Here is a 25,488-nt window from a genome sequence, read left to right as displayed (position 1 = left end):
TTTGGTGTATTGTAAATGTCGTAAAGATTTGGGGCAGTGGGTCAGACAGTGTTTAGTGATGGGCAAAAAGGAATGAATCTTTTGAACTCTTTTTAGCGTCCGGTTCAACCTGTCAAATGTCGGAGAGCTTATAAATCCATGACTTTTTCCACTGATCATTGTTCAGTGACATTTCTGTAACATCGTATTACGCTCAAGTTGCATACTAGTGGGATGCTGAATCAAATGCATTAAAATGAATATTTCATCTTTATTAATTATACATGATGACTGGAAATCCACTGAAGAGAAGTTTTGTGGGGTGGGCATCACTAAAAGTCTGACATGCATGAACTATAACGAAGTGTCACTAAGAAAATGACACCATATTCTGCAAAAAGGATCAATGGTTCCATACATTAACACGTCAGTATTACCAACACACTCACATATGAAAACCCCCTCGTGTGGCCCCAGAGCCCACATGTTGAAGTAGCTTCGCCCAAAGTATATGCACAGCTGTAGTGACAGCAGCTGCCCTTAACCAAATGTTAAACAGCAGCACCCGGCCAGGCACTGCTAACTTTAATCAAATACAGCACCTGTTGGAAACATGGCTCCATTGCACTGCAGTGCAAACGCACGCACACACACACGCTGGCATACCCCCTGTGTGTGTGTGTGTGAGTGTGTGTGTGTGTGTGTGTGTGTGTGTGTGTGTGTGTGTGTGTGTGTGTGAGTGTATCGACTGTCTGCATACGTGCTGCTGCCTGCATGTGTGTGTGTGTGTTCCCTCACGCATGGGATGGCTTGGTAAATAGAGAGAGCAGCTGTCCTCCATCACAGATGACTCTCAACAGGCCTCTCTCTCTCTCTCTCTCTCTCCCTCTCTCTTCCTCGCTCTCTCTCTCTCTCTCTCTCTCACACCTCTGCTCCATCTCTCCACCACCGGGTAATAACACTGTTTAGTACGTCAACAAGCCAGCATTGTTGATCGCCATCCTCACTGCACTGACATATTGTTCTGCTCAACACGCTGCCATGGCAACTCCCCTAACAACACCAATCGGTCAGACAGGATGGCCACAATTTCCTTTAATAAAACTTCTCTGTAAACCCATGATGAGTGATACATTTAAAATAAGCAACACTGAAAACACTCAAAACAACACTTGTTGTCTTGTGAGTGTTCACAGCTGAGATAGGGACATAAAGAGTATTCTTGACTTACTCAACTCTGCAACTCCACCTGGTGGCAGAGGCGTATAAAACATATCAAACAGATTTTTCAGCATAGATTCAAGTTGACATCTTCCACTGAATTCATTAAAAGCTTCAAGGCTGCTCTATAAGTCATGAGCTGACTGTGGCTGTGCCGCACAGACTTTCCTCAAACATCATCAGATGACCGCGCTGTGACTGGAATGAATGGGACTCGTCAGCCTCTTTCTGCTCCATTCTCAGCCTCTGTGTGGCTGATGGACAGTTTCCGTTGAGAGCGTCGTCACTGTTGATTCATGTGGGAAGAAAACACAGGAAACAAAGGGGGCCTTGCACATCAGCATCAAGAGCAGAGTGGGAGGAACATTAGCAAGAAGTGAAGTGAATTGATTTGGTCGAGGGAGATGAGAGGGACTCATGATACATGACCAGATAGTGACACCACAAGTGGCTGATGCCTCACACACTCACACATAGAGCACACAGCCACAGGTGTGGACCCAAGTCACATGACATGGACTCTACTCTAAGTCACACAATTGATGTATTTACACTTGAGTGGACTTGAAAAAAAACCAAAGATTTACAACTTGACCTTAACTGAAAATGTCTTGTGACTTCACTTGGACTTGAGTCTTTCAACTTGAAAATATCTGATTCCTTTCACCCACAAGCCCCAAAATTAAAAAGTATGTTGCAGAGTTGTCTCACCTTTAAGCTGCCAAGTGAGGTAGTACTAGATTAAAAAAGCAGGTAGCAGAAGTTAGTGGCTTACTAACAGGAGAAGAACAGCAGCTGCAAATATCCACAAATTGGGAAAACAATGAGATTCAGTAGCTCCTTACCCTCCGTGCAGACAATGAAATCAGCTTCAATATAACAGGGATGGTAAATCATTGTAATTGCCATGTTATTATTTATAAAGCCCTGCTGACATGTAGGTTATATTTCACACTAGCAGCTGTTGCTGTGTGTTATATGTCACGCCCATAATGCCTCTTTTGCTTCCACGATGCTGGCATGCTGTCTAAAATCATACACTGGAGTGGCATGATGTTAACATCATTTAAAAATGCAAAGGCACCGTAAAGACGAAACTTAGTAGCAGCATATAGCACAATTTCTGGGGAAAAACGGCTATGGTTGGCTAATGTTATAGCTTACCTGCTGAGAAACTTTTTTCTTTAAAAACTTGTTTTAACAAATAAATACAAATCTTAAAAACCATCCATGATTTTTGTAAATTTGATATATTATTCCTCTATTGCAAAAATGGCATGATATTTGGCAAGAGTGCATTATAAATTGTTTTGGATTCGAAATGCAAAGTTTAGGACTTGAGTGCAAACACTTAAGACTTACTTGTAATTTGCAAAACAACAACTTGGTCCCACCTCTGATACCTCCCTATATGTGTACATACACGCACTAGCATCACACTGACCCAAAAGTACACAAACACACACAAACACACACACACACGCATATACAAGCACACTAGAGAATAAGAATGCATAAATACTCCTGCGAACATTCACTTAAGAAACAGAAACATACACAAAGTATGTCCTGCTGAAGCTGTTACAGCTCCCTGGAGGAAGCACCTGGAGACAAGGGGCCGCAACGAGAAAGAGCGAGCGAGAAGGGAGGGCGATACCTCCATCACACTCTTGTCAATGACCTCACCTACATCCAGATTTCACACACCGTGTAGGTGCTACAAGCTATGCTAGGTCACAAACCATACACACACATGCTGCCGCAGCCACTTCACCATTTCCACCTTTTTTTTCATGCCAACGAGCTTTTTAACAACACACTAACGCCCATAAAAATACCATTAAGAAGCAGACAGCTCTGCCTCGCAAATAACTTAAGCATCATGTACAACACACACACATACTGGTTCAATGTGCATTTTGTTTACAGCATCCAACTGGGAAAACATTGTCAGATGGACAGTTTAAGGATTTTTATGTGCCAGTTTAGTCTAATATAGTGGACTGAAGCAAAGCTTTCTCTCTCCTGTTGGCTAAAGGAGGGACTGACTGATGGCCGACTCGGGATCAGAGCCACAAGGGACAAGAGTAGTACTGTTCAAACAGAGCTCTTTCCTGTTTTCACACCAAAGAAGAATGGGAGAATGCAGATGCAGAACAAAAAAAGAAATGTCTAAGAACGAAGTGGTCTTTGTGTCACTACAGCACAGATTCAGCCATTTACAACATTTTTCTTCTCTTGTCTTGTGAAAATGTAAATAAGAGACAAGCAGACGGGAATGGAAAAGAAGTGGCGACTGAGCGACAACCTGTTAAGACAAAAACATTTAAGTGGAAACAATGGGACAGAGAGGGGGTGGACATGCTGGGTACAAACAGTGACAGAAAAAAAAGCCTGCAAACACAACAGATAAAGACAGATAAACCCAAAACAAGGTCCGCTGAGCTGCTGCTACACAAACCGCTGCACAGCTTCCAGCTCCAAACCCCAAAGAAAACATGCAGTCAGCAAACAGGACAGAATGAGAGAGTGGAAAATACCATAGAGGGGAAAATAGAGGCAGGCTCTTACAGAATAGACACCCGATCACAGCAAAAAAACACTGATTGAAGAACCATTAACTTCACTTTCCATTCAGAACAGAGAGTTTCCGGAGAGTTTGTCTTACCTGAGAATTTGTCCCCCTCCATAACCAGATCACTCCCTCCACAGCCACATGTAGTGTCTGCTCTTTGACTCCACTCTCTCTCTCTCTCTCTCTCTCTCCCTCTCTGTCTTTTTTTGGACTTCCCTTTCTCTCTCCCTCCCTCCCTCTGTTCCTCTTCCTCCTCTTCTTACTCTCTCTTTCCTTTCGGGCTCTCTGTTCTCCCTCCCTCTCTCCCAGTTTGATTCCTTCAGTGTGTCTTGCTAATGAATTCAGAATTACGACATCCCCATGTGCTTATCATATGTTGCATTCTCTCTCCCTCTTTCCCTCTTTTTTTCTGATGAGACCAAAAGACTGAAGCAGCATTGTATCTTGAAAATAGAAACCATTAGCTCCGCCATGTGACATGGACAGGCTCCTTACAGACTAAAATAACTCGCTGGACTTGCAAACTCATCCGTCAGCTTGCTTATAATGTTCCTTGTGTGTGTGTGTGTGTGTGTGTGAGAGAGAGAGAGGAGGGGGTGCACGTAGCCTTGATTCATTTGATACGAGCAAAAATCTGGTCGAGCTGAAGTGATGGACATTCACTGATCTAGATCTAGACTTTCTCATGATGAGAGCTCTGCTTTTGCAAATGTGTGCAAGGATGACAGCCTGTGGAAATAATACTGACATGCAAAAACAATACAGGAGGGAAAGTGTGTGTGTGTGTGTGGAGAGAGGGGGGGGCTGTTAAGGTTAATACAGGAGAGGCAGAGTGAGGAAAACTGATGGCAAGAGTAAATATTTAATACAGAGAAGAAAGTATTTGTGTTTTGTGAAGATATGTGAAACCTTAGCTTTCGCTCTGAAATTTTGCTTGGTGTGTACACCCATGTCTGCGTTCAGGAAACTCAGATGACCTCCAACCTTTGGCATGTCCCTCAGACTACGCCAGGGGTCAGAGGTCACATGGCAAGCGTCTGAGCGCTGATAGAGAGATCAAACACACTCAGACATGTCAGTTTGACGTCTGACATCACTGCAGTGCCCTCGCGTATTGCATGCTGACCTGTGTGGACAATGTACTTGTCATGTTAGCATTTAGTGTGTGTTTTTCTCTTTCATATGTCTGTATCTAGTGATATCTTTTTTTCATTTAAAGTGCATTGTATGGCCAGAATTGTAGTTTGAAATAATAAAAGAAAATAAGAAGTAACAGTTTTGACTTAATGTTATAGTCATTTATGAATTGTGTCTCAGGGACATCCACTCTGTCCAAGGCTGTTTGGGGGATTACTATGATATTTTAGGTGGGTTTTTTTTGGGGAAAACTGCAAAAATAGTTGCAATGTTGTGACAGATTTTGAGCCCATTAATATTTCCATTAGAATTAGAATCTATTTGCTGTCATTTGAAGAAATAAATAAAAATTGTGTAAAAAAAAAAAACAACTTGAAACAAGCGGATGTTATTTCATCTTGTGGACATGCACACCTCTGACTGTGATCAGCACTTATAGTGTGTGTCCAGTACAGCAGGATCTGCTGACTGCCAGATGGGAATTAACTACACACAGATAGACCTGTGTGTGTTGTGTCATGAGTTGATGTTACATTAAAGCATCCTCCCAAACACCCGCCTTCCTGCTCGTTAATCTGCCCTGTTGGCAGATGTTTTGCATGGGGCATCTCCCTCCAAATACTAATGCACACACACACACACACACACACACACACACACACACACACACACACACGAAATACAAAAACACACCCATGCCCTGTGGTGACTGCATCAACGCCAGGGAGGTCTGCTGACAAGCAGGGCCTTATCCTCGCCCTTAAGCACTTCCCAACAACCTGTGTGTGTGTGTGTGTGTGTGTGTGTGTGTGTGTGTGTGTGTGTGTGTGTGTGTGTGTGTGTGTGTGTGTGTGTGTGTGTGTATCTGCGTATGCATACACTTATCTATGTTCCTGTCTGTCGGCTTTCGTTTGTGTGACTCTGCTTGCTTCATCACTTTGGTTCACAGACAGTAAAAGAAAGCAGCTCAAGAACTCAAGAAGCTGAAAAAATACACTTATGGATGTTGTGTAATGTCAGTATTATAATGTTTCCTCACACTTTAAGCAGTTTCCGAAAACAAAAAACGTCCCTGCCCAAAATGCACGCACCCAAATTTTTGTATTTGAGGTCAAATTTATTTCACAGCTGTCTCTACAGTCCAGACTGGCATTTAAACTATTTTTGGATGCTCACTCAAATTTAACAATCAGATTCCTCTTGTGTTCTCAGAACATTTATGACCCTCGTGGTGCTGTCCTCATTTGCTCCCAAAACCTTTTGTGCTTGCTTATTTTTTTATATTTAATGACCTCCAGATACTCATCTTGTGTGGACACACAAACTCAGAAACACACAAAACCACCACGCATGGTCAGAATGTGTCTGCTGTCTCATCGTCTGTCAGCTGTCAGAGGGAAGAATACACATCCTGGGGCCCCGTTTCACAAAAGCAATTTGCGAGCAGACACAGATCACAAACGGTGATCTTCATGAATTTTACTTAAACGTGTCAAAGAGAGGAAATGATCTCATGTTGCAAGTCGCAGCTTGCATGTTGCAAAGTATGGGTCGCTGAACGACACATGACCCTTCACATGGCGAGAGTGTGCCTTCACATACAGCCCACAATCTGTGTGTGCATGATTCAGTCCGCCTGCTCTCTTCTCTGTCCCTCCTCTGTATGTGCTGATGCTGCAGAAGGCGTTTGCTCTTCCCACTGGTAGGAGATGCCTCAGTGGTGAGCCACAGCCACAACTTTAGCCTGCATGCGAACACTGTGTACGAACTACATGCAAAAACACACACTAAATCTGCTAATTACTTGCAGTTCATGGAACATTTCTTTTCAAGTTGCTCATTACCTCTTATCCTATGTTTTTTTTAGATATTGCACCAATTGTCAGGGTTCAAAAGTTAAATATTGTGAAAGGCATTTGAAAGTTGCACAAAAAAAGTGATCTCCAGGTTTCCAATGGTTAATCATGTTATCCTGTTAGGTCTTATGTTCTAGTGGACAGCAGCATCAACAAAAACAAAAACAAAAAACCCAAATTCTCCAATTTTCCAACAATACAATTTCATTTTGAGGAATTTATTTAAAATTTCCTCTGAAAAGATAGATAAGATAAGAAAGAAACACACATTTCTGCACGCACAGACATGCAGACATGAACACAGTCACTCAGACATCAGCATTCGTGCACCAAGACACAAATACCTTCTGTTCCTCGCAGGGTACTCTGACATCCCTCTGCCTCTATAACTCTTTATCACTGCGTCTGTGATCTGCTGTTTACCTGCTGTTATCAGCTGTTATCTGAACAGGAAACAGTACCTGCTCTGCCCTCAGTGTTAACAAACTCTTCTGCTGAGGGTCAATGACAGTGACTTACATAATACTTGACAGGTTAAGAGAGTGATTGAATGGACTAGTTCTGGATGTAGGATAGATACATGGACGTGGATCCATCAGTGGACAGTCCTTCTGATATGCATCAGATGTATGTTTGTACTGCTGGTGCTGAATGCGTGGATGAAAGGATAAATGGACAGATAGATGGATGCAGTCTACTTACTGGGACTGGTGATGCCAGACGCCTCTCTTTCCGTTCTCCTTGTCCGGGCACTGGCTGATCTGGCTGGTAAGGGGGGACAAAGACAGGGAGACAAATGACTAAAATCTCCTGTAAAGTCAAAAAAAAAAACCCAAAACAGTGTGTTCTCATTCCCAGAAAACTTCACTTTTTTTTGTTTGTTTTTGTTAATCCTGTGTGTGTCCTTTTCTTTCATTCTGTGCCACATCTCTAAATGTTTTGGTTTTTGCTGGTCCGTGAGAGCAGCGCAGACAAAACTCATTCTGATTTATTTGACTCGTGATGTGGATAATTGATCATTTGATCTGGTCAAGGCTGACACAATCGACAGATGAGAGGAGAAGCAGAGTGCAGAGTAGGTGAAAGCAAACTTTGCTCTGAAGGTGACGACAGTATGCTTGGCGCTCTGAGACTGTGGTGCAATGAATAACCGCAGGGAACATATAGTATTTCTATACTGTTAAATGATATTAAGACTTACAGAGGACCAGCCTGAGAGGCAGGTTTGGTTTTTGACTGTGCCATAAACAAGATTGTTTTAGCAAACACTCTGGACTTCACAGTACAACAAAACATGTAGCACCAAGTGGAAAACAGTTACTTCAGATTCTCCTTGAGGCCAAATAATCTACAGTTGTCATGTGGAAAAACAAAGTCAGACAATATTTAAAAGATCGCTGTTATTGCTTCACTGCCCAGAAACTGACATTTGGTCACTTAAGGAAAGACAGATATATTTCTAAGTTTCATTTGTGGTCTGTTTGTATTTTTAAAACTGTGCGGTGTGGAAGTAACTCAGACCAAACATGCAAGTGGGACAAAATGCATGAAACAGAACTGCAAACACTGAGCCATCATTTGAACATAAATAAAGAAAAAACGCCCTGATGAAGAACCCTTAAATATCAGAATAAGGCTTTGTCAGGTGGTTATTATCACATAAAAACTCATAATTAGGGTTAGGGTTAGGGTTATTTACAACTTACAGGGCAATACTGATCTTAGGTATCGTACGAAAAGTGCCCGTTTAACTTCTAGTATCTGCTCACCTCGCTTCGAACCTTGAATGAGGTGATCCCAAAAAAAGAACCATGAACTATCCACAACTTTTGCAAATGGAAAAATGAAAAAGAGCCAGTGGAGTTGAGTCAAACCATGTCGCACTATGCAGAAGAAACGCAGCGTGATGAACTGAGCTACCTGCTGCTGTTACAGCGACACAAGTCCGGGTCCAGTTAAATATTTTTTTTCAAACACAAAATGGTCTACATTCTTTTTCATGCTCATCTATCAGCACCAACAGTCAGGTCCTATATGATACAGATTAAGTGTTCAGAGGCATGCCTTTTCCTCTCGGCTCACAGTCTGCTCTCTTTGGTGGAATGTTGCGGGTAATCTCTCATTGATTGACTCTGGTGTGTGTGTGTGTGTGTGTGTGTGTGTGTGTGTGTGTGTGTGTGTGTGTGTGTGTGTGTGTGTGTGTGTGTGTGTGTGTGTGTGTGTGTGTTCAATTCTGCTGAATCACCAGCCGCTGCATAAGGGGAGGATGAGCCAAACAAGGACACAACTGTTGTTTTATGTTCAGACGGGTGATTCAGCTCCATCATATTGTGTGGTGTTTCTGTCTGCTAACTGAAATATTTCTGCAATTATTGGATGGATTTCATAAAATTTTGTACAGACATTTGTAGCCCACTCACACTTAACCCCCCTTGACTTCTCCTCTAGCGCCACCATGAGGTTCACATTCAGTTTTGTGTTCCTGGGACAGGTGATGGCATGATAACAATGCTGAGTCTCTTTCACATCAACCACACATTCGCTCTTTTCTTCTCTCCACTTCCCCTGTCGCCCCTGCATCGACCCAGTCAGTGCTGTTTAAATGAGGTAAATTCATCCGGTGGCTGGCTGGTGACTCAGTCATCCCGTCCTGTTTTTAAGTTATTAGAAGTACTTCCTACCGCAAATCAGTGTATGACATGGCATTCATTTTCTGCCAATAATGCCAGCAAACACGGTGGTTTTCTGCCTGTGCTGTCACTGGTTTCAACACAAAGGCAGCTGGTTCGAGTGATAGGGAGTGAATGTGCTGCTGTTTCACTGGAAGACATGAGTAAAGCTTCTGTAACGTGTCTCTTTGAGTGCGTGTATGTATGTGTGCGTGTGTGTGTGTGAGAGAGAGAGTTAGAGAGTGAGAGAGCTTGAGGTTGTTAACTTTTTGAGGGAGATAAGGAAATTAAGGAAACTACTGTAAAAGATGATGAAATGTTCCTCTGCTCTTGTTGGTTTTTCTGTTAAAAAAATCCCAGTATTTGCCACACATTCATTTATGTGTTGCAGGCCACCACAAATACATTTTTAGAGTTAGACTGTTAATCAGGAGCAATACTGGAACATATATGCCATTGTTTTTTTGTAGCGTACTTGGAGCAGAAACGGTGCAGCAGAACGTCAGGCGCGTTTAAAGTGAAACTTAACCATTCAAACAGCTGCATCTCTCATCTATCGATCTGATCTGATCAGCTGTGAATGGATTGTAGGATCAATTATCCACCCCACAAGTGAAAAACTGCTGCAGAGGAAAAAAATAACTCATGGAGAGCTCCACCTGCTGTGATGACAAGAAATAATAATAATAATAATGGCCCGTTATGGGAAATGGTGAGAATGTTTGAGCTTGTGTAAAACAGGTTGAGATTAGTTTTCAAACAACTTTGCAGCAAATAAAACATATTTAACTGTATCAGGCTGCATCTGACAACTTCTGACTGAGACTTTTAGAGATGAAAGATGCCTTTTACTCTAAAGTAATGTGTAGAGCATCATAAAATATCTCAAAGCAAAGTAGCTATGACTACAAATTTAACTGTTTCACAGAGTGCATTAATCTATAATTGGCATAAATGTCAGTAACAGAGCAGCTTCTGGCATCATTGTGGATTCAGAGAGGAAGCATTTAATTCATTTTTTTGTACTTCTTAAGTCACTAACTGGGTGTTCAGGCTGTCGCAGGTGCAAACAGTCGACCCTTTTTTCTGCTTTCAGTGCAAATCTTTAATCTGCCGTGAGCCATGTGATAACACCATCAGTCTGTAATGCGAGTGTGTACACATCTGCATGTGTTTTAGAGCTTTGGAAACAAATAAAAGCCAGCCAAATCTTTTTTAGCCTTGCAGCCAAAAAGCATGCCCATACCTATTTACTGTTTTAGCTTGGAATACAGCTTGAGAGAGGTGAGGTGAACGTACACACACACACTTACAACACAGTGCTTGAAACAGAACGTTTACTATTGAAACAAAGTACTGCGCCACAGAAGCCGTAAAAACACCACAAAGTTGTGTTGATAAGGTGATATTTGGCATTGAGGTGATATAATCCAACGCTGCCAGTCGCTGTGCGGTTTAAAGCGAGGGCAAAGTACTGACAGACATAAAGCGAGCAAATATGCATTAGCCAATCGCAGCGAGCTTAAACACAAACTGAAGGAGTGACACCTGAAAAGTTAAACTGTGTGTTGGCATTAAAGCGTGTATGTGTGTGTGGCTGAGCTCACCTGCTCAGTCTTGTCTGGGCCTACAAACACACACACACACACAAACACACACACAGACACACACAAACACAGAGAGTACATATCGCTGCTTGAACAAGTTCCATAAAAATCAGCCGACACTATGATCCATGTCTTTTTCCCCTCGAGCGGATTTGTAATCTTCTGAGGTCATATTTGCCGTATGACACTGCTATGTACAATAGAGGTCGTTACACGCACATGATACATGAAAAGAATGAAACTAGTGTTTAAAAAACCTGTTTTAAGCGGTACTGTTAGTCATTTTGTGGACCAAAGTAAATGCATTGCTGCCTGTGTTATATACTATAATGCTCAACTGATTGATGTCAGTTGCACTGCTTTGTGTGTGTGCACGTCTGTGTGTGTGAAACATGACCGGTCAAGTGCACGGCTATGCTTGGACAAACATGTCAAGTGATTAGTTATTGGTCTCAGATGACTCGAGAAGGTAAACAGAGGGCAGAGGGTGCAGCACTTTAACACACTTGAAACACAAGAGCTATCACACACACGCATGACTGAAGGCCTGCAAACACACACACATACAGGGGAGGAGTGACTTACAAAACATGCACTATAGTGCACAACTACCTGAGATTTTTGTGTTTGCAAAAGGAGGTCACGTCATGTCTTATTTGAGTAGGAGGTGAAGGATCTTTTACCTGCCTTCTTTGCATCTCCGCCCCCTTTTACCTCCACATAAAATGGCGTTAAATTCAGGTGGATGCATTGGTCTAGAATGAGCTGACATGGAAAATATTCTGGTTTATTAAATGTTTGCTGTCAGTCAGTCTGGTGAAGACAGTCCGTCCGCCTGCTTTCCTCTCAGCTCCCTAGAGCTGCTGCTAACAAACAGCTGCATCTGTAGACTGAGACGCTGAATGCAAGTCAGAGTCTGTGTGGATTTAAAAAAACTATCTCCGTGGCGAGGATAGTAACACTACAGATCACATTCTGCAACAAAATATGAAGTCATGTGCGACACTGCAAAATTCTTATGGTGTGCAATTTGACAGAAAGTGGAGAACGTCAGGTTTTTCATTCAAAAATGTGTATTTCTATTTAGCTTCATTTAGAAATAACTCATGTAACAACAGCTAAGGGTGCTCTAACTATGAAAATCAAATATCTCAATTTTTGTTTCGTCAAAATCACAATGTGAAAATATCACTGCTTAATTCCCTCCCTCCTCAATCTGTCTGCTCACCCATCTGTTCATTTGTGTTTTTATGGCCCTCATTACACATGTTAAGAGTACGCTGCAAACGCACCGTTTCACAACTCTGCCTGTGAAAGAGGCGGGAGTGGACGGACGGGCAGAGAGAAAGAGAATGAGTAAAAAAAAAAAGAAGGAAAGCAAGACAGACTGAATGGCTAGATAGACATTTGTCAAGATTGTTTTCACAGCCCAGATAACACCTTCACCTGGATGCATACTTAATGAGTAAGGGCCGCAACCAACACACACACATACACACACAAACCGACTCACATGCGGTCACACATAGCGGAGGAAAGACATTGGCCGTGACCCTGAACTGCACTCCTCCCAAATGAATAGCTGTTGTTCTGGCGCCAAAGGTATGAACTGACAACACCTTTTCCTACCTCTGCACTTTCAACACGAACCTATCCCTCACTCACCGCGCTCATTGAAAACCAACACAGCTTTGACAAACACACAGTCACCTTTTTGTACTCCTCGCAACGCAAACACAAGCCCAAATCATGTAATATAAAAGTGTTTTTAAACCCGGCTGAGACAGGATACCGCGGCAGTCTATAAAACAATACTGGTGTGGAAGATAAGGATCGGCTTCCTTCTTGCGAGGCTGTTAAAACCTACGGAGTCAGTTAAATAGTCCATAGAGCTTTATGGCTCGAAACTCCCCCAGGAAACATGTAGTTAGTGTATGTCATAGGTGAGCGACTGAGGGAGTGAGCGGATGTGTGTATGTGCATGTTGAGAAATGTGAGAGAGGATAAACAAATGTCATGCTGACTCTTTACTTAACACTGAAGCAACAAGCACAGTATGATGCATATGTTTGTACATAGTGCGTGTGCATGTCATGATCTAAATTGTAGACATGCACCAATTGCGAATTTTCTTGGCCAATGCTGATTTCCAATATTTTACAAGTCTGTCCAACTGATTCCAATTTTGGCAGATTCCGATTTCTTTCTTTTACTTGAATTAACAGCACAGAGTGGGATTTTTGTAACTTTTGTAAATTTTTGTAACTTTAAAGCCACTGGACACTTGGCTCGAAATAGTAAAAATGCAAATATGATCTCAAAGACAATTGTTTCATTAAGCATCTATCAAAATCTACGTGAAAATTATTGTTCAGATATATTAGAAAACCTCATTCTGAAACAGCTCATTTGGTTGCTAAAACCATTTCTGACAGCTTCTTTCAGCTAGAGTTTTATTTTTATTTTATTTTTTAATTTTGATTTTTATTTTCCTTTCTATCACATCTGCAAAATATTTTCTGCCTCAGAAGAAACTATAAAATCCATTAAATGGATCCAACTTGATGGGAGAGCTAACTAGTAAACTAGATAAGACCACCCAAATCTGGTTCGCCCAGTAGCTGGTAGGGCGGGCGCCCCATGAGGCTGTGTCCTCACCGCAGCAGCCGTGCGTTCGATTCCAGCCTCGGCCCTTTCCTGCATGTAATCCCCACTTTCTCTCCACCTTTCTTGCTATGTCTGTCCTGTCTCAAATGAAGGCAAAAGCCCAAAAATAAAAATAAATAATAAATAAATTAAAAAAGACCACACGAATCTGTGTTTTTATTTAACTGTACTTCCTAGAATATGGCACTAATTGTTCATTTTCCACTCACTTACAAGAAACTGTTAGCATTAGCCTTGCATGCGACACTTATCAACCCTGATTTATCCAGATTTGGGTGGTTTGCCCAAGTCTGCTAGTTACTGTCTGTGTTGCTGTGCATGTATATTTGATCGGCACAGGATCGATTACATCTGAGACTGGCCTGCCCCTCACTGGTCATCAAGCAGAAAACTGTCTGATTCTGGTCACCAGATGATCAATAAGTGAATCTTCTGAATTGTATGTTTATTGGCTTTAATAAAGTTGATCAAACTGAAACTGAAAATAAAGCATAATCAGTTGAGTCTAGCCAAAACAAATAATATGCGTCCCACTCCTCGATACGATGAGTGATTATCTTGGACGCTACTTTCCTTTCAGTGTGGAGTTTGTATGCTGCCAACAACAAAACTCACACGCACTTAATACACATATTATCTTGCTTCTTCTCTGCTCCAGAACGCTCTCTGAACAGATATAAATCAATAACGCTTTAACTGTTTGCAATAAAATATCCATTCATGTCATGACAGGACAAGGCTGCTCCTGCCAAATAGAGGAGTTACTATCTTTAGTGTGGGCTCTGGCTCTTTGGCCTACTAAAGTGAAGCAATTTCCACATCTTCTTATGGACTTTTTCCTTCAAGATTAGTGGTAAACTCTCTGTAATCAAGTCTAGAAGTGAATCAGAAGCCAGTATAATGAAGCTAAATTTAAGGTAATTTAAAAAGTTTATGGTATTTGTATTAATACAGCTAAAAATGGGAAAATAAATGCACTTTATCATTCTAGTACCAATGTCTATCTGTCAGTGCACATGTTCCACCACACATCAGAACCTCTCTGAGCCTGCCATTATCTTTTTACAGGCTCTCTCCTGGCCTCAGGCCTACAGTACAGGCAGTCTGTTGTATCAGTTGACACCCCCAGCAGCAGCAGCAGCAGCCAGCATCACAGAGCTGCATTCTTGGCTGCAGATAATAAACACACAGCAGAGTGGACACTTCAGAGCAGGCTCCACACGGCTGAGAGGGGAGGACCATACAAAGCAGAGACAAGACATAGACTGTAGGTCTCCTGCAATCAGGGGAACTCCACATTCCTGAGTATATCAGTGACAATGTGGTGCAAACACTACAGAGTATAGTGTTGTGCAAAGTGGAAATAATGGATGAATGCATTTAAGCTTGTACAGCTAGATAGGTTTGTGATTAATGCTGAAATATTTGTAAGACAAATGACCAAACTTCACTAAGCCACACCCCCTTAGTTACCTCTTACACCTGTTAATTTATACATACCAAATCTCAATTGTTTACAATAACTTCAGGGGGAAAAAAACTGTGCGATGTAACACTGAGCAATTTCACGTTTTTTAAGCCGTTCTAGTTTGGGATTTTAGATATAATGCCAGGATCGTGGAAGCTAACAAGGCTTGATGGGCTTGACATGCAACACAACAGCGTCTATATGACATATAACACACACATCGGCAGCGCTACATAAAACACAACAATGGCATTAACGAGACACGAACAATAATTTACCATCATGTTACATAACGACTGATCTCGTCCTCTGCTTTGAAAGTATAAGGAGCCTCCGGACATCATGGTTTTGCCAATTTGCAGACATATACTGTGACTGTTCTTCATCTGTGAGTTAGCTGCTAACTGAAAACAGCGTTTCTTTTTAAACACACCATCAAAATGCCACACCCGTCCCGCCCATTATCCTGTCTTGTCCCTTTCACATAAACACAGTTTCGATGCTCTTACGACCTTCCTTGCCGTCTCAACGGCAAGAAAACTCCACCCCCCCCCATTCTGCGATTGTACTTTTTGAACAGCGAGGCAGCATAACGGTGCAATATTCCCGCCTTGAAGGCAGTGTAAAAGGGACAAGTGATTCAGTCTTTACAGGTTAATGCTAAAGGAGAAAAAGTAACAGCTACTTTTACTGATATAATAGAAAACATACACACATTTTGGTGTTTTCTTTATCATCAATTTATTGCATCTCCAATCAGTCACTTAATTCTGCATCCTCACACTGTCTAGTTTCTGATGCTATTTTCAAAGTTACGTCCCACAGTCAAATCTGTATCTCCATGACACAACCATTACAGATCACACTACATTACTGTATGTGCATGTCCACGTGTTCAAATACCTTATTAGTCCATTATTCACCAGCTTCTAGGAAGCCAAATTGAGGGTTAGACCATCCTCGGCATGCTCTGCTAGATGACAGGGCAAATATGTCTCAACACAGTTTATAGCTTGACTTTCATGTTACCATCTAACAATAGCTTTAGGCTCTGAATCAAAGCCTCGCTGCCTCTCCAGTATAAACAGGCTAAAAGCCGTAATGCAGCGCGGAGTGAGGCATTTGTCACACAGGTACGAGTAGTGGAATTAGGTGTGCATGTGTGTGTTTTGAGTAGCACATAAAAGCACATACCAGGAGGAGTGTACTTGGAAAATAATGACTCTGTGTGTGTGTTGGAGTGGGCTGTTATTCATACAGGTTACTCATTGATCCAGACGACTCAAGGGAGTGGTGTACAAGGCGGGGATCGACTCCATGAGCAGCTGCATGAGTGAATGCAGACACACACACATATACAACCTCCCTAAAAAACGGCATGTACACATTTCTATACATAAGTTCTAAAACTAAAACTCAGATGTGCCAGCAATCATTCTGTGTGTGTGTGTACGGGTGTTTGCGTACAAAACACACACATGCTGACACACACAGGCTGACCTTCCTCGCTTAAAGTCACCCCTCCACATCTCTGATGCTTGTCTAAACACCCCTACACGTTAGAGAGGACGGCCTTTCACAACACATCAGGCTGCACAAACACTTTGTTATTAGACAATTCTCCGAGCAGAGCTCTGACAAAGAATGTGACAGCTCCACACACAGCGCACCGCAGAGGGAGAACACACACACACACACAGGAGGAGGAGAGGTGGCATGACCCAACATGCACTTGGCTCCGATGGAAAACCGTTGGACGCTCAATCGCACAAAGACTCTGGGAAGAGGAGCCGGGAAAGCCGGCATTCCGCGGGAAAGCGTTGTGTACACTGGACTGAGTCAGAGCTTACAGGGTGAGGGACGGGGGAGGAGGGTAAGGAGGCGCAGAAGATAATGGAAGTAATATTGAGCAGTGCTGGAGAAAAAGGGGGACAAAAAGGAAGAATTGGAAGAGAATAACGAAAAAAGAGATAGAATTATGTCAGAAGTATCAGTCAGGACATAGACAGTAATGATGGACTGATTGTGTCTGAGGGGTCTTTGAGCAGAGCCCTGTCGCTGGATGAAAATGTTCACGTTATACGTTTCTGCAAAACACAAATACGTTACATTTTCAAGGTTCATACAGATCATATCACAGTTCTAGACTACCTTTTGTCAGGGGTTTGTGGATGGTGTTTCACTGAGACGAGACGCCTGCCAAGCTGCAGACGCAGGCCCCGAGGAAGCACGCCAGGTTTGAAGTCAATTTTCACTGTGGCCAAACATTTGAATTACAACTTCCAGCACTGTCGTGTGATGCTATGCGGCCCAAAAATACTTTTTCCCATAGACTTGCATATGGACAAAGATGTTTGTAAATCAGTGGATACATTTTTGAGAATCACAATCCCCAAGAATTGCATCCATTTGGTCAAATAACATTTTAAATGTGATTAAATGAAATTATCCCCATAATCCCTATTATTTGAGCTTCTGAACCTGGGTGTTTTAAGCCATAACATGATCTTTTCCTCGCCATAATAAAGAAACTTTTGTGCCTAAACCAAACCACATCATCAACACAACCTTACTGAAAAAAGAACATTTTCAATGTATCCGCTACAAAATAATAATGTAAAAAGCTAACATATACATGCAACATACAATACATTTTTTCCAACCACTGGTTTCAGCATTTGACATTCCCTGCACAATCAGTAAAATCATAACATAGAGATCTTTGAAAACCTACAAGCTAACACCAAGTTATGATAACTTCCGCATCTTATGAGACTTAACAACCACAATCGGATCCAGACAGTCCCAGAATAAAGCTTGCAAAGATTTGTTGCATAAATCAAGTCACTCTTAGGGGTTTAGTGGGGAGGAGTGAATGAACTGCACCATAAAACTGCCAGTCAAAACAGATTTACAACCTAACTGTCTCACGATTTGAGTACACAGTCTGGCATTGTAATATTTGACCTTTTTTCTTTCTGCAAATGAATCCTGCACTCCATGTTTCCTATGTTTTAGTGTCACTCAGGACACAAGTCAAGCGGTGCACTGTACTTCCTTGTTATGTCCTTCAGGCCAAAGAAACATTTTGCCTGAAGTCTTTTGGAAGAATCAGCTCAGCTCTCTGTGCCACCTATCCGTCATGATGTCGTGTGTGTAGGGCTACAATCCGAGATGATCTTGGAGGAGGATTTAGAACCACACCCACAGATTCAGGAGTGGAGCTTTTTTTATGTTACAAAGGTTAAATTAAACAAAAGAGAAATTAGAAATGTCCACGTGTGGAAAGCAGTATTGCTGTTAAACATTCACCAAGAATTACGTCAATCATTTCTCTCCCTCTCTGTTCCTCGCCCCTCTGTCACACGGGGACACATGCACGCGCACACCACAACTCTTATATCTTCAGAAACACACGTTTGAACAACACACTTACCTGGATATGAATATTTCTTCATGATTTTAGCTGTTTCCCCCGCTTGGTGATGTCTAAATTTGCAAATCTCAACAGCTGATGACTCGCTCCGGTTTCTCAGTTTTTGTCAACGGGACGTTTGCATCCGTAACTTTTCCAGGTTGTTTCTTTTCGCGCGCTCCTCTCTTCCCACTGCCACTCCTGCACGCTCAGCTTTTCCAGACGCACCTGGGTGCAGGTAAATTTACTTCTTATCGAACTTCCTGGACTTAATCCCGTATTAATTCCCACCGCGAGCCACTTGGGAGACAGTCTGCTGGGAATGGATACAATCACACCTGCGCTCCTGACGCATGCCCAGTCCAGGAGCGGGAGTGGTTTAACTGTAACTGTGGGGGCTTTGCATGAATCAGAGGTGGAATAAAGGCGTTTAAATAATAGCTGCTGTGGGTTTGTGGTTTGAGAAGAAGTCTGAAGCACATTAATAAATTGCACAGCTCAGTAATCCTTAAATTAAGCGGGCATGTGAGTGATATATATATCATCTAACAGATTATAAAACATGTTTTAAAAATAGATACATTAAAAAAATGCCCCCCTCTCATTATGTGTGTGCTTATAATTTCTAAAGGAGCTCATGCCATCGCCCACACACCACCACAGTTGTATAATGTGGGTCATTTGTGTGTGTTTGTGTGTGGGGCAATGTGTTTGTAGTATAAACTTTGTGGTTGGATGGAGCCAAGTGTTGAGCGATAGCCCACATGTATACAAATATTCAGCTGTGCCCACGGCCTTTAACCTCTTTTAGATTCCACACATCAAACTGTGGTAACCTGCTTCTTGTTCATAAGACCTGGATTCACATCCTGCCACACACAGCTGCAGTGGAGACAGTGGAGACCTCCTGTGGCTGCTGCCTGGTCCTGTCCTCTGCCTCTCAGCAGCAGTTTGTGCTCAGCAGCTCAACAACAGCTTTGACACAGCAGATGTCTTTCTTATCTAGCATGTTAGGTTGTGTCTAACATCCCAACTTTTTTTGGGGTGTTATCCATGGGTATAGATTTACTTAACCATGCATGCATTCAAATTTAAAGGCCCAGTGTGTAGGATTCAGGGGGGTATATTATCAGAAACGGAATATGACATTCATAACTATGTTTTCAATGGCATAGAATCGCCTTGAACTAAGATTTATTGTGTTTTTGTTACCTTAGAATAAGCAGCTTTTTATCTTGGACTCTATATGTCGACATCGTGACATCAACCATTGGTTTAAAGACTGCTGATTTGAAGCCTTGTGTTCACATTTCAGCTTCACTATCTTGTTTTGTTTTTTTTTTTTTTGAGCTGGAAGTGATCAAGAGTGTGAAACTGCAGAGGAGCGATGGTTGGATCTTACTCAGACTGTAGTGATGCCTCACAGACTCCACCATGTTGTTTCTACAGTAGCTTAGAAAGGCCAAACCAAACACTTGCTCGCTCTAGATAGGTCCTGTTTTTGTGTCAGTCACCACACACTTTGGCAAATGGCACAAGTTTCAGTTGGTTGCAGTCTGCAACCTTACCACTAGAAGCCACTAAATCCTGCACACTTACCAACTTCATGAGTGCATTACTCATTTGGTGCATAGAAGAGCTGATTTGTGTTTTACAAAAGGGAAATCACCATAGCAGTTCTGGGATTGTCCAATCTCACTAAAACTACGCTTTGAAATCACTCTGTGGGGAAAAAAAACCTGTTTTTCAGAGAGTGCTTGTCAGTAGCTTCATTAACTAAGAAAACAGAACTTGTTGATGAGTTACACAATGTCAATCTAAAAGATAAACATCAACAGTGACAGCTGTGGGTGGACCTGCAAGCTGTTTGTCCCAGAAAAACATATAAAAGGCTAAGTCAGATAGTAACATCAGGTAACTGTATGAGTGCATGCAATGTTAATCAGATTCACCCAACAAAAACCTACTGTCAATGATTCTGTGGTTGTTAAGCTGTGTACAGACACTAGTTCAAAAAAGCAAAACTCATGTTACTTGTGCTGAACAACAGCAACCAACAAGAAACAACCAAGGAAAATCTTAAATGCTAAAATGAAGCATACAAGTGAAAAACAATCAGTCAATAAAGTGACTCAATAATGCCAGCTATGAAACTATCCACCCAAAGCTTTGTAACATCAGTCTCCATAAGCTTCTGGTCATACCACACCAAATAGGCAGCAGCAGCAAAACCTGTGCGTATGAAATGAAGTTAAAGTGGGTTTTACTGCTTTACCTATAACTTTTAATTTGTAAAAGAAAGAATGTGTTTCTCCTACTTTTAAACATCACTAACTCTTCTCAAATGTGTCTTCGCAAGGGAAGTGACAAAGAATCAAGTGAGTCACCTCGCTTCTCAGAAACTAGATGAATCTGCATGTTGTGCACGAACCAGAGATGGGCTGAGCTTTTTTTTCTCGCTATGAAAGTTTGACGCAACTCTGTTATGCTGACTTTAAGACCACTGAATCAATACAAAAGAATAATCTCAAAAGCCCTTCTCAGAGGCCTCCACCCACACAACTCAAGTATTGAATGGCTGCATAGCAAAAGAAAAAGTAAAAAGAAACATGTATCTGAATAAGAAAATTAGAGTGATATCTTGCCATATTGTGTGGTTTCTTAAACTTAAAACCATGCTTAATCAGTGTCCTTTGAATCCTCTAATGCTTCAAATGTGGCGTGCTCTAGATCACAACATCAGCATGACCTCCTGCTTGCCAGCGGCAGCCAGAGACCTCATTAGGCCTTTAGCAGGAATGGGATGATATCCCATAACTGCTGATTCAGAGGCTCTCTGTTTTCCAGATGTATCAAACAGTGGTAACTGCAAGAAGCAGCCACATGACTCCAAGCTCTCATCTCGCAATGCAGGATTACTAAATTATCTAAGTATTGCTGAGAAAAACCCCGAAACCACCAAAAATCTGAGAAATTCTGAAGAAGAGGTGTTCGAACTTTTACTCACTACAATTATCAGAAAACTTAATTGTCTTGCAGTGTAACACAAGTCCTCAGCTGCTGTTATTGTTCACAGTTAATATTGTTTTTGTGTTAAAGGTTAACTTTTGTATTTTTCAAACTGGACCCTTTTTCTACATGTTTTTGTATGAAACCACTCTGGGCGTATCGTGCCATCAGTGTATGTCAACTGAAAGTGCTTGTTTTTGCCACTGACAGGCTCAAATAAGATTAAATAAGAGGATTGACAATGTCATGAAACTGATCCCTAGAGAGAGATAGACATTGTTGTTAAAGAGTTATATCATTTTTGTTTGACCAGAAACAGCCCTGAAATTGCATTTAGCAAACTCACCAGACTCAATGTAAGTAAACAGTAATTTTATCATTGTAGAACATAATTCATTCAAAGTCAACAGAAACAAAATTCAACTCATAAAAACTGTCTTGGTTTGTGCGTCCACTGTCCCGACAATCACCACAAACCCTTTATTGATCCAGTTAGATGTGAAAATATGCTGGCTCGATACATGCTAAAATCACTGTTTTTTTATAATGAAGTCTGGTGGTTTGGGTGTAAGTGATATTGTGCTGTTTCTGGTCAACTAAAAAGGATCTTACTCTTTAACAAACATGTCTATCCCTCTAGGATCCTTTTCATGTTGTCAGAGACTTAAAATAACTATCTGAGCCAGTCAGTGGTGTAAACAAGCGCTTGTAGTAGATTTAAATTGATGGTGTGAGCATGCCCCAAGTGGTTACATTGTAGCCTGCACCGTCAGTGCTGGTTTGATCAATACTGGACAAATTTATAAAATCGTGGTTACTTAGACGCAAAACATGGAAAAATAGGGTCCAAACTCACCCATTCAAATGTGAAAATAAGTCTATTCCCTGCAGCCTCTCTCTGCTGTTGCCAGTTTTTTTAAAATCTTTTTTCTCGCCCTGTAGGTATTTGCATTTCCTAGTATGGTCAAGGAATAACCTGCCCTACTGGCCAGCACTCGTCGCCTTTGTTTGTCGAATTGGATAGGTTTGAGCAAGAGGAGTGAGATCATTCCTTCGCCATCCTAGAAAACGCAAATTAGCATTCTGCCATGTTATCCCCACCGCTCGCAGTAACAATACTCTCAGCTCAGGATTAGGGGCACGTGCTGTGTACTTCATTGCCTCAATACAGCATCTCCATATCAGTTTAATAAAGAGCAGAGTGACTGTGTTTTTGACAATGTTAAAAATAATATCTTTGGGATTTCAAAACATTCTGGTATACCATGATACACTGATACTGCCCAAGCCTACCGCAGAATTATTCCAATTGCACTCGCAGTTGCTGATGAAAATTCAAAATTCCTCCACAAAGTCATCCCCAAGAAATAACAAAATTCTCTTAAAATTCATTTAAAAGGCAGAGAATTTCTCTGAAGGATAAATGTGTAGTAATAATAATGAAAAATGATCACTAAAGCTATACAGAGTAAATGCAGATTATGGTGAGCTATGTAACATCTTGCTTAAGAGGCTGATTTTTTTTATGTGTGAATGGCCCTCTGACTTATATTAAAGGCCATAGCCACATCCTGTTGTAGAAACGCATGATCTGTAGAACTCTCACCTAAAACACCTTAACCAGAAAACCTCTGCAGGGGCGAGATACAAGTACCAAGAGCTGTCACACTTTAAAACATTACATGACTTGTATGGAAAATCCTAATCAGATAAAGTTTGAAACCAGGCACTTTGAACCAAAAACTTTGTCTCACCCAACACCTACCTACTCTTCTAAAGGCACCTATGAATGTCACAGTTTCCGCTTTTACATCTGTTACAGAAAACAGCGTCTGATGAATTTTGCAACAGCTAAAAAAAGATGTGTGTGTGCAGCCACATGTCAAAAGCACCTTAATACTAGCAGCACCTGTGTGGAATATCAGACTTGAGGTCTCAGAGGTTACGTTAAGACAGGTCGTTGATACATGTGGCTTCAAAGTAAAAACATCATATCCTTCGATTTTGTTAACACATTGCACCTATTGGCTGTGTAAAACTGTGGTAGGTTATTATCTGGTGTTATACAGTATTTTTGTACCTCACGTCCTGCCATACCTTATCATTTGGAGTTTCCTGTTACAAGTTATGACAAGCATGGAAACTGCTGCAGTTGCACAATCAGGAGTTTTCCACACTTTGTCTAAATTTGTACAAATGGAACATTTGCTGGGTTAAAAAAATCAGCCAAAAAGTAACTGTGACACTGTGGTAAGGATGCTCTTGGCGTCCTGCTCTAATTGTGCCTATGCTGTTTTTCTTGTAAAAGGGTCTCAGTTTCCGTTTCTGTGCTCACCTCAAAGCACAGTTTCAATTCCTCACTGGACTTTTAACAAGCACACACACACACACACACACACGCAACTGCACACCCACAACACTATATACCCTGACACTTACCCTACATACAAGCGTAAACACACATTTCACACTTAACTGTGTTGGCTCATCTTTGCTGCTTGGTGAAGAAAAAAGAGTCACAGCTTGTGACCACACAGACACACCGCACAAGTAAACATTCGCCTGTCTTGCATGCTGCCACAAGAATTTTTTTTTTTCTTTGTCTGTGTGACATTTTAAGGTTGACTCATGCAGTATCTCTCGGACCCGAGTTTGGATTCAGCTTGTCTTGACTTACATTGTTTGAACTGTTCCTTGAGTTACAGTGTTTGTTTTAGTGAACACACACACACACTCGGCTCAACTTGGCACCCGTCATAAATTATTGTACTGTTTTTTAAAAGGTTGCTTCTTCTTGTGTGCATCAACATTTACATTGACCTACTGAAGAAAAAAAAACATTAGAATGTTTAATATCAAAAACAATTCACTGATTACTTCATTGTCATTAAAAAAAACTCACAGATTTGAGATGGGATATATGTGGCTGAAGCAAGTTAAAAATCTGAACCACAGACTAGTTCAAAATAATTATAAAAACTGTAGAACAGTTATAAGAGTGCCAGGTGGCCCGTTGACTCACAATGGGAGTCGATTCACAATGGGAATTAGTTTTGTACTTTTAATGTAAATAATGTGCCAGAGTGCAATAAAAAGCATCAAAATAGAGCTTAAAAAAGTGCCAGGGGAGAACAAAGTACCAGGCTAAGCCCTGAATGTCCTCAAATCCTAAAAACAGCCCTACATACACCCGGCATGTTCTCACTCAAAACTCCAACTCCAAAATACCACTGCTTTGTCAGAGATGTCAGCGTCAGATGCCAACACACAGAGGCATCTTTTGCGGCGATATGACACGCACTAGATGCATCAGTTTTCGAGGCAGCTGGCAACAATGTAAAACATCAATTACCAGCGCTTTGTCAATGGATGTCAATGTCAGGCATGGACACACAGAGGCACCTTTTACATCGCTATGATACACACCGGTGGTGTCAGTTTGTAACACTGCTGGCAGCTCCTGTAATATAACGAGCAAAAAAGCTCATATATGGTGGGCAGGAGGGGACGGGGAGATGGATGGATCCAACGAACTCCGGACTTTCACCCTTTTATTCATGGGCATGGCCATACCGTCCACTGAATTTCAAGTAAAAACCCTTTAAGACCTGGCTGGACATCAGTTTTTCTGCGCTGCCGTCAGACTCCTTTTACAATCAATTTAACCCCTTGAAACCTCAACAAATCGGTGTGATATCTTTACAAAAACATGGGAGAAAATGCAGTGACCAACTTGGCAAGAAATTAGGCAAAGGTGACAAAGAAAACGACCTAAAAATTAGTTTTACACTTACTTCAAAATGATCAAAAATCTACCGAAAAATGCAGAAAATGATATTATTAATAATTATATGTTTGTTACAGAAAACAATATTTTTTGCTTTC

At 41.5% G+C, this 25,488-nt stretch overlaps 1 protein-coding gene across 2 annotated transcripts in view; it reads right to left on the bottom strand.

Annotated features, from left to right (window-relative positions):
- septin9a (septin 9a) overlaps positions 1 to 18,936 on the bottom strand; it is a 94,769-nt gene extending 75,833 nt beyond the window's left edge. Inside the window, exons 1-2 of one of the 2 annotated variants that reach the window (XM_042504429.2) lie at positions 18,616 to 18,936; positions 7,471 to 7,533 (exon numbers count right to left, since the gene is read on the bottom strand). In XM_042504429.2, the coding sequence (XP_042360363.2) occupies positions 7,471 to 7,533; positions 18,616 to 18,637 (85 nt within the window). In that variant the 5' untranslated portion in view covers positions 18,638 to 18,936. Of the gene's footprint in view, positions 1 to 3,868; positions 4,029 to 7,470; positions 7,534 to 18,615 lie in introns of those variants that run through there. The other variant, XM_042504433.2, reaches the window with a different exon arrangement.
- Between the last annotated feature and the right edge of the window lie 6,552 nt (positions 18,937 to 25,488).

Source organism: Plectropomus leopardus, chromosome 18, assembly GCF_026936395.1.
Source record: "Plectropomus leopardus strain MGB_pleo_1.0 chromosome 18, ASM2693639v1, whole genome shotgun sequence".
NCBI classification, from domain to species: Eukaryota; Metazoa; Chordata; class Actinopteri; order Perciformes; family Serranidae; genus Plectropomus; species Plectropomus leopardus.
Note: the sequence above shows the minus strand (reverse complement) of the source record. Positions and strands in the feature narration are given on the sequence as shown.